The 14,063-nt window shown below is 48.3% G+C and overlaps 1 protein-coding gene across 5 annotated transcripts in view; it reads left to right on the plus strand.

Moving 5' to 3' along the window:
- Positions 1 to 14,063, plus strand: part of plekhg4 (pleckstrin homology domain containing, family G (with RhoGef domain) member 4) — a 78,173-nt gene that overhangs the window by 11,011 nt on the left and 53,099 nt on the right. For 4 of the 5 annotated variants that reach the window (XM_042314618.1, XM_042314617.1, XM_042314619.1 and 1 more), the window contains exon 1: positions 7,223 to 7,365. The exons of the other annotated variant lie outside the window; for it this stretch is intronic. In XM_042314618.1, the coding sequence (XP_042170552.1) occupies positions 7,309 to 7,365 (57 nt within the window). In that variant the 5' untranslated portion in view covers positions 7,223 to 7,308. Of the gene's footprint in view, positions 1 to 7,222; positions 7,366 to 14,063 lie in introns of those variants that run through there. 5 annotated transcript variants of the gene reach the window in all.

Consider the following 14,063-nt stretch of genomic DNA (forward strand, 5'->3'; position numbering starts at 1 on the left):
GTAGAGATATCAGAACGATCAGTCGTGACTCCACTGTAGAGATATCAGAACGATCAGTCGTGACTCCACTGTAGAGATATCAGAACGATCAGTCGTGAGTCCACTGCAGAGATATCAGAACGATCAGTCGTGAGTCCACTGTAGAGATATCAGAACGATCAGTCGTGAGTCCACTGTAGAGATATCAGAGCGATCAGTCACGAGTCCACTGTAGAGATATCGAACGATCAGTCACGAGTCCACTGTAGAGATATCAGAACGTCGATCAGTCGTGAGTCCACTGTAGAGATATCAGAACGATCAGTCACGAGTCCACTGTAGAGATATCAGAACGATCAGTCGTGAGTCCACTGTAGAGATATCAGAACGATCAGTCACGAGTCCACTGTAGAGATATCAGAACGATCAGTCGTGAGTCCACTGTAGAGATATCAGAACGATCAGTCGTGAGTCCACTGTAGAGATATCAGAAGATCAGTGACTCCACTGTAGAGATATCAGAACGATCAGTCGTGAGTCCACTGTAGAGATATCAGAACGATCAGTCGGGAGTCCACTGTAGAGATATCAGAGCGAACGTGATAGGGATATGATCAGTCGTGAGTCCACTGTAGAGATATCAGAACGATCAGTCGTGAGTCCACTGTAGAGATATCAGAACGATCAGTCGTGAGTCCACTGTAGAGATATCAGAACGATCAGTCGTGAGTCCACTGTAGAGATATCAGAACGATCAGTCGTGAGTCCACTGTAGAGATATCAGAACGATCAGTCGTGAGTCCACTGTAGAGATATCAGAACGATCAGTCGTGAGTCCACTGTAGAGATATCAGAACGATCAGTCGTGAGTCCACTGTAGAGATATCAGAACGATCAGTCGTGAGTCCACTGTAGAGATATCAGAACGATCAGTCGTGAGTCCACTGTAGAGATATCCATCTGTCCACTGTAGAGATATCAGAACGATCAGTCGATATGATAGGGATATGATCAGTCGTGAGTCCACTGTAGAGATATCAGAACGATCAGTCGTGACTCCACTGTAGAGATATCAGAACGATCAGTCGTGAGTCCACTGTAGAGATATCAGAACGATCAGTCGTGAGTCCACTGCAGAGATATCAGAACGATCAGTCGTGAGTCCACTGTAGAGATATCAGAACGATCAGTCGTGAGTCCGTCCACTGTAGAGATATCAGAACGATCAGTCATGAGTCCACTGTAGAGATATCAGAAAGATCAGTCGTGAGTCCACTGTAGAGATATCAGAACGATCAGTCGTGAGTCCACTGTAGAGATATCAGAACGATCAGTCGTGAGAACAGAACGTAATCAGAATGTAACCAGCTAGCTAGTGCTACCACCCTGGAGACAAGGCCTGCCACTAACACCCAACGCTTACAATGTAACCAGCTAGCAGCTAGCTAGTGCTACCGCCCTGGAGACAAGGCCTGCCGCTAACACCCAACGCTTACAATGTAACCAGCTAGCAGCTAGCTAGTGCTACCGCCCTGGAGACAAGGCCTGCCGCTAACACCCAACGCTTACAATGTAACCAGCTAGCAGCTAGCTAGTGCTACCGCCCTGGAGACAAGGCCTGCCGCTAACACCCAACGCTTACAATGTAACCAGCTAGCAGCCAGCTAGAGCTACCGCCCTGGAGACAAGGCCTGCCGCTAACACCCAACGCTTACAATGTAACCAGCTAGCTAGTGCTACCGCCCTGGAGACAAGGCCTGCTGCTAACACCCAACGCTTACAATGTAACCAGCTAGCAGCTAGCTAGAGCTACCACCCTGGAGACAAGGCCTGCTGCTAACACCCAACGCTTACAATGTAACCAGCTAGCTAGAGCTACCACCCTGGAGACAAGGCCTGCCGCTAACACTACCTTCCTAACACAGTCCTAATCTACCTTCCTAACACAGTCCTAATCTACCTTCCTAATCTACCTTCCTAACACAGTCCTAATCTACCTTCCTAACACAGTCCTAATCTACCTTCCTAATCTACCTTCCTAACACAGTCCTAATCTACCTTCCTAACACAGTCCTAATCTACCTTCCTAATCTACCTTCCTAACACAGTCCTAATCTACCTTCCTAACACAGTCCTAATCTACCTTCCTAATCTACCTTCCTAACACAGTCCTAATCTACCTTCCTAACACAGTCCTAATCTACCTTCCTAGCACAGTCCTAATCTACCTTCCTAACAGTCATAATCTACCTTCCTAATCTACCTTCCTAGCACAGTCCTAATCTACCTTCCTAACACAGTCATAATCTACCTTCCTAATCTATCTTCCTAGCACAGTCCTAATCTACCTTCCTAACACAGTCCTAATCTACCTTCCTAATCCACAGTCCTAATCTACCTTCCTAACACAGTCCTAATCTACCTTCCTAATCTACCTTCCTAATCTACCTTCCTAACACAGTCCTAATCTACCTTCCTAACACAGTCCTAATCTACCTTCCTAATCTACCTTCCTAGCACAGTCCTAATCTACCTTCCTAACACAGTCCTAATCTACCTTCCTAATCTATCTTCCTAGCACAGTCCTAATCTACCTTCCTAACACAGTCATAATCTACCTTCCTAATCTACCTTCCTAACACAGTCCTAATCTACCTTCCTAACACAGTCCTAATCTACCTTCCTAACACAGTCCTAATCTACCTTCCTAATCTACCTTCCTAACACAGTCCTAATCTACCTTCCAATATCCAAACTAATATTCCACTTAGAATGCATGCCCAATGCATACCTTAATTCTAACTAGTGCACATAGCTTCATTTTAAGCAGGGTACAGGTATGGACATTGGATCAGAGCCATAGTATAGTGGTCCAAATGTTTTGTCCAATATTACTGCCCCAGTAACTAGATGGGGATGTATTATTGCCCCGGTAGCTAGATGGGATGTATTACTGCCCCAGTAGCTAGATGGGGATGTATTACTGCCCCAGTAGCTAGATGGGGATGTATTACTGCCCCAGTAGCTAGATGGGATGTATTACTGCCCCAGTAGCTAGATGGGGATGTATTACTGCCCCAGTAGCCAGATGGGATGTATTACTGCCCCGGTAGCTAGATGGGTGCGTATTACTGCCCCGGTAACTAGATGGGTACGGATTACTGCCCCAGTAACTAGATGGGGGATGTATTACTGCCCCAGTAGCTAGATGGGATGTATTACTGCCCCAGTAGCTAGATGGGGAGGTATTACTGCCCCAGTAGCCAGATGGGATGTATTACTGCCCCAGTAGCCAGATGGGATGTATTACTGCCCCAGTAGCTAGACTGGGATGTATTACTGCCCCAGTAACTAGATGGGGATGTATTACTGCCCCAGTAGCTAGATGGGGATGTATTACTGCCCCAGTAGCTAGACTGGGATGTATTACTGCCCCAGTAGCTAGATGGGGATGTATTACTGCCCCAGTAGCTAGATGGGGATGTGTTACTGCCCCAGTAATTAGATGGGGATGTATTACTGCCCCAGTAGCTAGATGGGGATGTGTTACTGCCCCAGTAATTAGATGGGGATGTATTACTACCCCAGTAACTAGATGGGATGTATTACTGTCCCAGTAGCCAGATGGGATGTATTACTGCCCCAGTAGCTAGATGGGGATGTATTACTGCCCCAGTAGCTAGATGGGGATGTATTACTGCCCCAGTAGCTAGATGGGGATGTGTTACTGCCCCAGTAATTAGTTGGGGATGTATTACTGCCCCAGTAGCTAGATGGGATGTATTACTGCCCCAGTAGCTAGATGGGGAGGTATTACTGCCCCAGTAGCCAGATGGGATGTATTACTGCCCCAGTAGCCAGATGGGATGTATTACTGCCCCAGTAGCTAGACTGGGATGTATTACTGCCCCAGTAGCCAGATGGGATGTATTACTGCCCCAGTAACTAGATGGGGATGTATTACTGCCCCAGTAGCTAGATGGGGATGTATTACTGCCCCAGTAGCTAGATGGGGATGTGTTACTGCCCCAGTAATTAGATGGGGATGTATTACTGCCCCAGTAGCTAGATGGGGATGTGTTACTGCCCCAGTAATTAGATGGGGATGTATTACTGCCCCAGTAACTAGATGGGATGTATTACTGTCCCAGTAGCCAGATGGGATGTATTACTACCCCAGTAGCTAGATGGGGATGTATTACTGCCCCAATAGCTAGATGGGGATGTGTTACTGCCCCAGTAATTAGTTGGGGATGTATTACTGCCCCAGTAGCTAGATGGGATGTATTACTGCCCCAGTAGCTAGATGGGGAGGTATTACTGCCCCAGTAGCCAGATGGGATGTATTACTGCCCCAGTAGCTAGACTGGGATGTATTACTGCCCCAGTAGCCAGATGGGATGTATTACTTCCCCAGTAACTAAATGGGGATGTATTACTGCCCCAGTAGCTAGATGGGGATGTATTACTGCCCCAGTAGCTAGACTGGGATGTATTACTGCCCCAGTAGCTAGATGGGGATGTATTACTGCCCCAGTAGCTAGATGGGGATGTGTTACTGCCCCAGTAATTAGATGGGGATGTATTACTGCCCCAGTAGCTAGATGGGGATGTGTTACTGCCCCAGTAATTAGATGGGGATGTATTACTGCCCCAGTAACTAGATGGGATGTATTACTATCCCAGTAGCCAGATGGGATGTATTACTGCCCCAGTAGCTAGATGGGGATGTATTACTGCCCCAGTAGCTAGATGGGGATGTGTTACTGCCCCAGTAATTAGTTGGGGATGTATTACTGCCCCAGTAACTAGATGGGATGTATTACTGTCCCAGTAGCCAGATGGGATGTATTGTTGTGTATTTTACCTGACAGAAGGAGTATTGATCGGTTCCTCTGTGGTTTGGTCACGGTGCAGTGTGGTGTAACAGGCTGTGAGCGGCACAGATTATTGATCAGGTTATTGATCGGAAGGATATTGATATCCTGCAGCGTCTCAGAGAACCTCAGCCTACACCGAGACCCCACGGACCGACACACACTTCCTGCTTCTTAACCAATCAAAGGAGTAAATTAGCATGTCAAAGCCCCTTGCAGCCTCTCTGTCAACAGTCCTGAAGAGACCCAGTCATAGGATCAACCACAGAGCTCCTATAAGTCAGTTATATTCTATAGGATCAACCACAGAGCTCCTATAAATCAGTTATATTCTATAGGATCAACCACAGAGCTCCTATAAATCAGTTATATTCTATAGGATCAACCACAGAGCTCCTTTAAGTCAGTTATATTCTATAGGATCAACCACACAGCTCCTATAAATCAGTTATATTCTATAGGATCAACTACAGAGCTCCTATAAATCAGTTATATTCTATAGGATCAACCACAGAGCTCCTATAAATCAGTTATATTATATAGGATCAACCACAGAGCTCCTATAAATCAGTTATATTCTATAGGATCAACTACAGAGCTCCTATAAGTCAGTTATATTCTATAGGATCAACCACAGAGCTCCTATAAATCAGTTATATTCTATAGGATCAACCACAGAGCTCCTATAAATCAGTTATATTCTATAGGATCAACCACAGAGCTCCTATAAATCAGTTATATTCTATAGGATCAACCACAGGGCTCCTATAAGTCAGTTATATTCTATAGGATCAACTCTTCTCTCGGCACCTTCCAATGTCAATACGTGCTCCTCTTTGTTCCGAACACACAGCCCAGAATGGGAGGGACGTGTTGTCTGTTGGACAGAGACCCGTTTATGGAGAGACAAGGTATGAGACATGCAGCTTTCCCAGGTCCCCCAGGAGCTAGCCTGCCTCTGGCCTTTGATTGGTCGCGTCTCTCTCCACAGTCATTTGTCAACCTCATAGTGTATATCCAGTGTGTACAATAAGACACAATAGTAGAGGCCACAGGCACCAGCTCTACTCATCTATCAAACGAAGCCTGCTCTGTCTGACAGGATGTGTGTGTGTGTACATGTGAGAGTGTGTGTGTGTGTGTACACGTGAGAGTGTGTGTTGTGGGAAGGGGTGTTCGCTGTTCGCACAGTCCAGGTAGCAGTACAGTGCCAAGTTTGACCTCCCTCCCTCCCTTTCTCCCTCCCTCCATGCCTCCCCCTCTCTCCCTCCCCTCTCTCCCTCCCTCCCTTTCTCCCTCCCTCTTTTCTCCCTTTCTCCCTCCCTCCTTTTCTCCCTCCCTCCCTCCCTTTCTCCCTCCCTCCATGCCTCTCTCCCTCCCTCCCTCCCTTTCTCCCTCCCTCCCTTTCTCCCTCCCTCCCTTTCTCCCTCCCTTTCTCTCTCCCTCCCTCCATGCCTCTCTCCCTTCCTCCATGCCTCCCTCCCTCTCTCCCTCCCTCCCTTTCTCCCTTTCTCCCTCCATGCCTCACTCCCTCCCTCCCTCCCTGCCTCTCTCCCTCCCTCCCTCCCTTTCTCCCTCCCTTTCTCCCTCCCTTTCTCCCTCCCTTTCTCCCTTCCTTTCTCCCTCCCTTCTCTCCCTCCCTCCCTCCCTCCCTCCCTCCCTCCATGCCTCCCTCCATGCCTCTCTCCCTCCCTCCCTCCATGCCTCTCTCCCCCCTCCCTCCCTCCCTCCCTCCCTCCCTCCCTCCCTCCCTCCCTCCCTCCATGCCTCTCTCCCTCCCTCCCTCCCTCCATGCCTCCCTCCCTCCCTCCCTCCCTCCATGCCTCTCTCCCTCCCTCCCTCCCTCCCTCCATGCCTCCCTCCCTCCCTCCATGCCTCTCTCCCTCCCTCCCTCCCTCCCTCCCTCCCTCCATGCCTCCCTCCCTCCATGCCTCTCTCCCTCCCTCCCTCCCTCCCTCCCTCCATGCCCTTCTTCCCTCCCTCCCTCCATGCCTCTCTCCCTCCCTCCCTCCTTCTATGCCTTCTTCCCTCCCTCCCTCCATGCCTCTCTCCCTCCCTCCCTCCCTCCATGCCTCTCTCCCCTCCCTCCCTCCATGCCTTCTTCCCTCTCTTTTTCCTTGCTTTCGCTGAAGTGGCTTTGTAGTGGCAGCGACAGAGTCCTCCCCTCCCTCCTCCCTCTTACCCCCCCTCCTCCCCTCTCTGCCTGTCCTGCAGTTGCTGGGACAAGCCCATCTGGTATTTAGCCTACCATTTGCCTGTGAATAGGAGTTAGGGGAGGGGGAGGAGGTTTGGGGACGGGACAGGGGGAGGCAGGGCAGAGTCTGCTTGGGCAACAGGGGCTCAGTGTGTCTCTCAGGATCTCAGTGAGAGGTTGGCGTCAGGACAGGCTGCTAGCGTCAGTGAGAGGTTGGTGGCTAGTTAGCTTCCCGGCACGGCCATCAGGACTGTTAGAATGACTGCTGCAGCTGCCTGCTCCACACAGGAACCCACCGACACGGGACAGACTGAGGTAGGACACCGGAGACTATACACACTACAACACACACACACAGGAACCCACCGACACAGGACAGACTGAGGGAGGACACCAGAGACTATACACACTACAACACACACACACAGCAACCCACCGACACGGGACAGACTGAGGAGGACAGACTGAGGTAGGACACCGGAGACTACCCAACACACAGGACAGACTGAGGTAGGACAGACTGAGGTAGGGCAGACTGCGGTAGGACACCGGAGACTACCCAACACACAGGACAGACTGAGGTAGGACAGACTGAGGTAGGACAGACTGAGGTAGGACAGACTGCGGTAGGACAGACTGAGGTAGGACACCGGAGACTACCCAACACACAGGACAGACTGAGGTAGGACAGACTGAGGTAGGACAGACTGAGGTAGGACACCAGAGACTACCCAACACACAGAACAGACTGAGGTAGGACACCGGAGACTACCCAACACACAGGACAGACTGAGGTAGGACAGACTGAACAGACTGATGTAGGACACCAGAGACTACCCAACACACAGAACAGACTGAGGTAGGACACCGGAGACTACCCAACACACAGGACAGACTGAGACTACCCAACACACATGGGAAAGAGAAGGGAGCGAGAAGAGGGGTCTAGGAAGAGGTTGTGGTTGGACCACCTGACTCAGGACACAGTAATGTATGGCGACAGAGCCAACCCCTCTCTATACCCCACTACCCTAAACCTAGGGAACGAAAATGAGTGGACCGGCTAGTTTGACTGTGTTGTGGTTTTTTAGCATGCTGCCTGGAAAGGTTTGGATTCCAAGTTGACTTGTTGTGGGGTGTGTGTATGTAACCTCTTCTAATGGAGAGAACGGTTGTTTTGACTCACTTCTTGTCTCTACTTGTTGGCTCTGCCGGGGTGTGTTGGCTCTGCCGGGGGGTGTTGGCTCTGCCGGGGGGTGTGTTGGCTCTGCCGGGGTGTGTTGGCTCTGCCGGGGTGTGTTGGGGGTGTGTTGATGAGACCACCCTCCTACAACCTGTTAGCCCTGAGGCTAATAGTAGTAGTGCTATCCTATATAAAGCTGTAGTCCCCTCCTACAACCTGTTAGCCCTGAGGCTAATAGTAGTAATGCTATCCTATATAAAGCAGTAGTACCCTCCTACAACCTGTTAGTCCTGAGGCTAATAGTAGTAATGCTATCCTATATAAAGCAGTAGTCCCCTCCTACAACATGTTAGCCCAGGGGCTAGGCTAATAGTAGTAATGCTATCCTATATAAAGCAGTAGTCCCCTCCTACAACCTGTTAGCCCTGAGGCTAATAGTAGTAATGCTATCCTATATAAAGCAGTGGTCCCCTCCTACAACCTGTTAGCCCTGAGGCTAGGCTAATAGTAGTAATGCTATCCTATATAAAGCAGTAGTCCCCTCCTACAACCTGTTAGCCCTGAGGCTAATAGTAGTAGTGCTATCCTATATAAAGCTGTAGTCCCCTCCTACAACCTGTTAGCCCTGAGGCTAATAGTAGTAATGCTATCCTATATAAAGCAGTAGTACCCTCCTACAACCTGTTAGCCCCGAGGCTAGGCTAATAGTAGTAATGCTATCCTATATAAATCAGTAGTCCCCTCCTACAACCTGTTAGCCCTGAGGCTAATAGTAGTAATGCTATCCTATATAAAGCAGTAGTCCCCTCCTACAACATGTTAGCCCTGAGGCTAATAGTAGTAATGCTATCCTATATAAAGCAGTCGTCCCCTCCTACAACCTGTTAGCCCCGAGGCTAGGCTAATAGTAGTAATGCTATCCTATATAAATCAGTAGTCCCCTCCTACAACATGTTAGCCCTGAGGCTAATAGTAGTAATGCTATCCTATATAAAGCAGTAGTCCCCTCCTACAACATGTTAGCCCTGAGGCTAATAGTAGTAATGCTATCCTATATAAAGCAGTGGTCCCCTCCTACAACCTGTTAGCCCTGAGGCTAGGCTAATAGTAGTAATGCTATCCTATATAAAGCAGTAGTCCCCTCCTACAACCTGTTAGCCCTGAGGCTAATAGTAGTAGTGCTATCCTATATAAAGCTGTAGTCCCCTCCTACAACCTGTTAGCCCTGAGGCTAATAGTAGTAATGCTATCCTATATAAAGCAGTAGTACCCTCCTACAACCTGTTAGCCCCGAGGCTAGGCTAATAGTAGTAATGCTATCCTATATAAATCAGTAGTCCCCTCCTACAACCTGTTAGCCCTGAGGCTAATAGTAGTAATGCTATCCTATATAAAGCAGTAGTCCCCTCCTACAACATGTTAGCCCTGAGGCTAATAGTAGTAATGCTATCCTATATAAAGCAGTCGTCCCCTCCTACAACCTGTTAGCCCCGAGGCTAGGCTAATAGTAGTAATGCTATCCTATATAAATCAGTAGTCCCCTCCTACAACATGTTAGCCCTGAGGCTAATAGTAGTAATGCTATCCTATATAAAGCAGTAGTCCCCTCCTACAACATGTTAGCCTGAGGCTAGCTTATAGAGGTACTTAGGATAGCTAATACAAGTGGTTTTCCACTAAGTGCTAATCCATTGGTAGACTCAGCTTGACTGCTATTCAGTAAAAGGGGAAATGTGCAGCACACCCCCAATAGCTAACACTAGATCCCTCAAACAAACACCCCTTCTCCTCACCCTGCAATTCACACCGAGAACTAACATTCACAAGTGTTACACAGTGCTGTGTAGAGAGAGAGGGGGGAGAGGAGAGGGGAAGAGGGGGGAGGGAGAGGAGAGGGGAAGAGGGGGAGGGAGAGGAGAGGGGAAGAGAGGGAGAGGAGAGGGGAAGAGGGGGAGGGAGAGGAGAGGGGAAGAGGGGGAGGGAGAGGAGAGGGGAAGAGGGGGAGGGAGAGGAGAGGGGAAGAGGGGGGGAGGGAGAGGAGAGGGGAAGAGGGGGAGGGAGAGGAGAGGGGAAAGGGGGGAGGGAGAGGAGAGGGGAAGAGAGGGGAGGGAGAGGAGGGGGAGAGGAGAGGGGAAGAGGGGGAGGGAGAGGAGAGGGGAAGAGGGGGAGGGAGAGGAGAGGGGAAGAGGGGGAGGGAGAGGAGAGGGGAAGAGGGGGAGGGAGAGGAGAGGGGAAGAGGGGGGAGGGAGAGGAGAGGGGAAGAGGGGGAGGGAGAGGAGAGGGGAAGAGAGGGGAGGGAGAGGAGGGGGAGAGGAGAGAGGGAAGAGGGGGAGGGAGAGGAGAGGGGAAGAGGGGGAGGGAGAGGAGAGGGGAAGAGGGGGGAGGGAGAGGAGAGGGGAAGAGGGGGAGGGAGAGGGAGGGGAAGAGAGGGGAGGGAGAGGAGAGGGAGAGGAGAGGGGAAGAGAGGGGAGGGAGAGGAGGGGGAGTAGGGAGCACTGTGTAACACTTGTGAATGTTAGTTCTCGGTGTGAATTGCAGGGTGAGGAGAAGGGGTGTTTGTTTGAGGGATCTAGTGTTAGCTATTGGGGGTGTGCTGCACATTTCCCCTTTTACTGAATAGCAGTCAAGCTGAGTCTACCAATGGATTAGCACTTAGTGGAAAACCACTTGTATTAGCTATCCTAAGTACCTCTATAAGCTAGCCTCAGGCTAACATGTTGTAGGAGGGGACTACTGCTTTATATAGGATAGCATTACTACTATTAGCCTCAGGGCTAACAGGTTGTAGGAGGGGACCACTGCTTTATATAGGATAGCATTACTACTATTAGCCTCAGGGCTAACAGGTTGTAGGAGGGGACTACTGCTTTATATAGGATAGCATTACTACTATTAGCCTCAGGGCTAACATGTTGTAGGAGGGACTACTGCTTTATATAGGATAGCATTACTACTATTAGCCTCAGGGCTAACAGGTTGTAGGAGGGGACTACTGCTTTATATAGGATAGCATTACTACTATTAGCCTCAGGGCTAACAGGTTGTAGGAGGGGACTACTGCTTTATATAGGATAGCATTACTACTATTAGCCTCAGGGCTAACATGTTGTAGGAGGGGACTACTGCTTTATATAGGATAGCATTACTACTATTAGCCTCAGGGCTAACATGTTGTAGGAGGGGACTACTGCTTTATATAGGATAGCATTACTACTATTAGCCTCAGGGCTAACAGGTTGTAGGAGGGGACTACTGCTTTATATAGGATAGCATTACTACTATTAGCCTCAGGGCTAACAGGTTGTAGGAGGGGACTACTGATTTATATAGGATAGCATTACTACTATTAGCCTAGCCTCGGGGCTAACAGGTTGTAGGAGGGGACGACTGCTTTATATAGGATAGCATTACTACTATTAGCCTCAGGGCTAACATGTTGTAGGAGGGGACTACTGCTTTATATAGGATAGCATTACTACTATTAGCCTCAGGGCTAACAGGTTGTAGGAGGGGACTACTGATTTATATAGGATAGCATTACTACTATTAGCCTAGCCTCGGGGCTAACAGGTTGTAGGAGGGTACTACTGCTTTATATAGGATAGCATTACTACTATTAGCCTCAGGGCTAACAGGTTGTAGGAGGGGACTACAGCTTTATATAGGATAGCACTACTACTATTAGCCTCAGGGCTAACAGGTTGTAGGAGGGGACTACTGCTTTATATAGGATAGCATTACTACTATTAGCCTAGCCTCAGGGCTAACAGGTTGTAGGAGGGGACCACTGCTTTATATAGGATAGCATTACTACTATTAGCCTCAGGGCTAACATGTTGTAGGAGGGGACTACTGCTTTATATAGGATAGCATTACTACTATTAGCCTCAGGGCTAACATGTTGTAGGAGGACTACTGATTTATATAGGATAGCATTACTACTATTAGCCTAGCCTCGGGGCTAACAGGTTGTAGGAGGGGACGACTGCTTTATATAGGATAGCATTACTACTATTAGCCTCAGGGCTAACATGTTGTAGGAGGGGACTACTGCTTTATATAGGATAGCATTACTACTATTAGCCTCAGGGCTAACAGGTTGTAGGAGGGGACTACTGATTTATATAGGATAGCATTACTACTATTAGCCTAGCCTCGGGGCTAACAGGTTGTAGGAGGGTACTACTGCTTTATATAGGATAGCATTACTACTATTAGCCTCAGGGCTAACAGGTTGTAGGAGGGACTACAGCTTTATATAGGATAGCACTACTACTATTAGCCTCAGGGCTAACAGGTTGTAGGAGGGGACTACTGCTTTATATAGGATAGCATTACTACTATTAGCCTAGCCTCAGGGCTAACAGGTTGTAGGAGGGGACCACTGCTTTATATAGGATAGCATTACTACTATTAGCCTCAGGGCTAACAGGTTGTAGGAGGGACTACTGCTTTATATAGGATAGCATTACTACTATTAGCCTAGCCCCTGGGCTAACATGTTGTAGGAGGGGACTACTGCTTTATATAGGATAGCATTACTACTATTAGCCTCAGGACTAACAGGTTGTAGGAGGGTACTACTGCTTTATATAGGATAGCATTACTACTATTAGCCTCAGGGCTAACAGGTTGTAGGAGGGGACTACAGCTTTATATAGGATAGCACTACTACTATTAGCCTCAGGGCTAACAGGTTGTAGGAGGGGACTACTGCTTTATATAGGATAGCATTACTACTATTAGCCTAGCCTCAGGGCTAACAGGTTGTAGGAGGGGACCACTGCTTTATATAGGATAGCATTACTACTATTAGCCTCAGGGCTAACAGGTTGTAGGAGGGACTACTGCTTTATATAGGATAGCATTACTACTATTAGCCTAGCCTCAGGGCTAACATGTTGTAGGAGGGGACTACTGCTTTATATAGGATAGCATTACTACTATTAGCCTCAGGGCTAACAGGTTGTAGGAGGGGACTACTGCTTTATATAGGATAGCATTACTACTATTAGCCTCAGGGCTAACAGGTTGTAGGAGGGGACTACTGCTTTATATAGGATAGCATTACTACTATTAGCCTCAGGGCTAACAGGTTGTAGGAGGGGACTACTGCTTTATATAGGATAGCATTACTACTATTAGCCTCAGGGCTAACAGGTTGTAGGAGGGGACTACTGCTTTATATAGGATAGCATTACTACTATTAGCCTCAGGGCTAACAGGTTGTAGGAGGGGACTACTGCTTTATATAGGATAGCATTACTACTATTAGCCTCAGGGCTAACAGGTTGTAGGAGGGGACTACTGCTTTATATAGGATAGCATTACTACTATTAGCCTCAGGGCTAACAGGTTGTAGGAGGGGACTACTGCTTTATATAGGATAGCATTACTACTATTAGCCTCAGGGCTAACAGGTTGTAGGAGGGGACTACTGCTTTATATAGGATAGCATTACTACTATTAGCCTCAGGGCTAACAGGTTGTAGGAGGGGACTACTGCTTTATATAGGATAGCATTACTACTATTAGCCTCTCAGGGCTAACAGGTTGTAGGAGGGGACTACTGCTTTATATAGGATAGCATTACTACAGGTTATTAGCCTCAGGGCTAACAGGTTGTAGGAGGGGACTACTGCTTTATATAGGATAGCATTACTACTATTAGCCTCAGGGCTAACAGGTTGTAGGAGGGGACTACTGCTTTATATAGGATAGCATTACTACTATTAGCCTCAGGGCTAACAGGTTGTAGGAGGGACTACTGCTTTATATAGGATAGCATTACTACTATTAGCCTCAGGGCTAACAGGTTGTAGGAGGGACT

The sequence above is a fragment of the Oncorhynchus tshawytscha genome, unplaced genomic scaffold (assembly GCF_018296145.1).
Source record: "Oncorhynchus tshawytscha isolate Ot180627B unplaced genomic scaffold, Otsh_v2.0 Un_contig_13491_pilon_pilon, whole genome shotgun sequence".
Taxonomy (NCBI): Eukaryota; Metazoa; Chordata; class Actinopteri; order Salmoniformes; family Salmonidae; genus Oncorhynchus; species Oncorhynchus tshawytscha.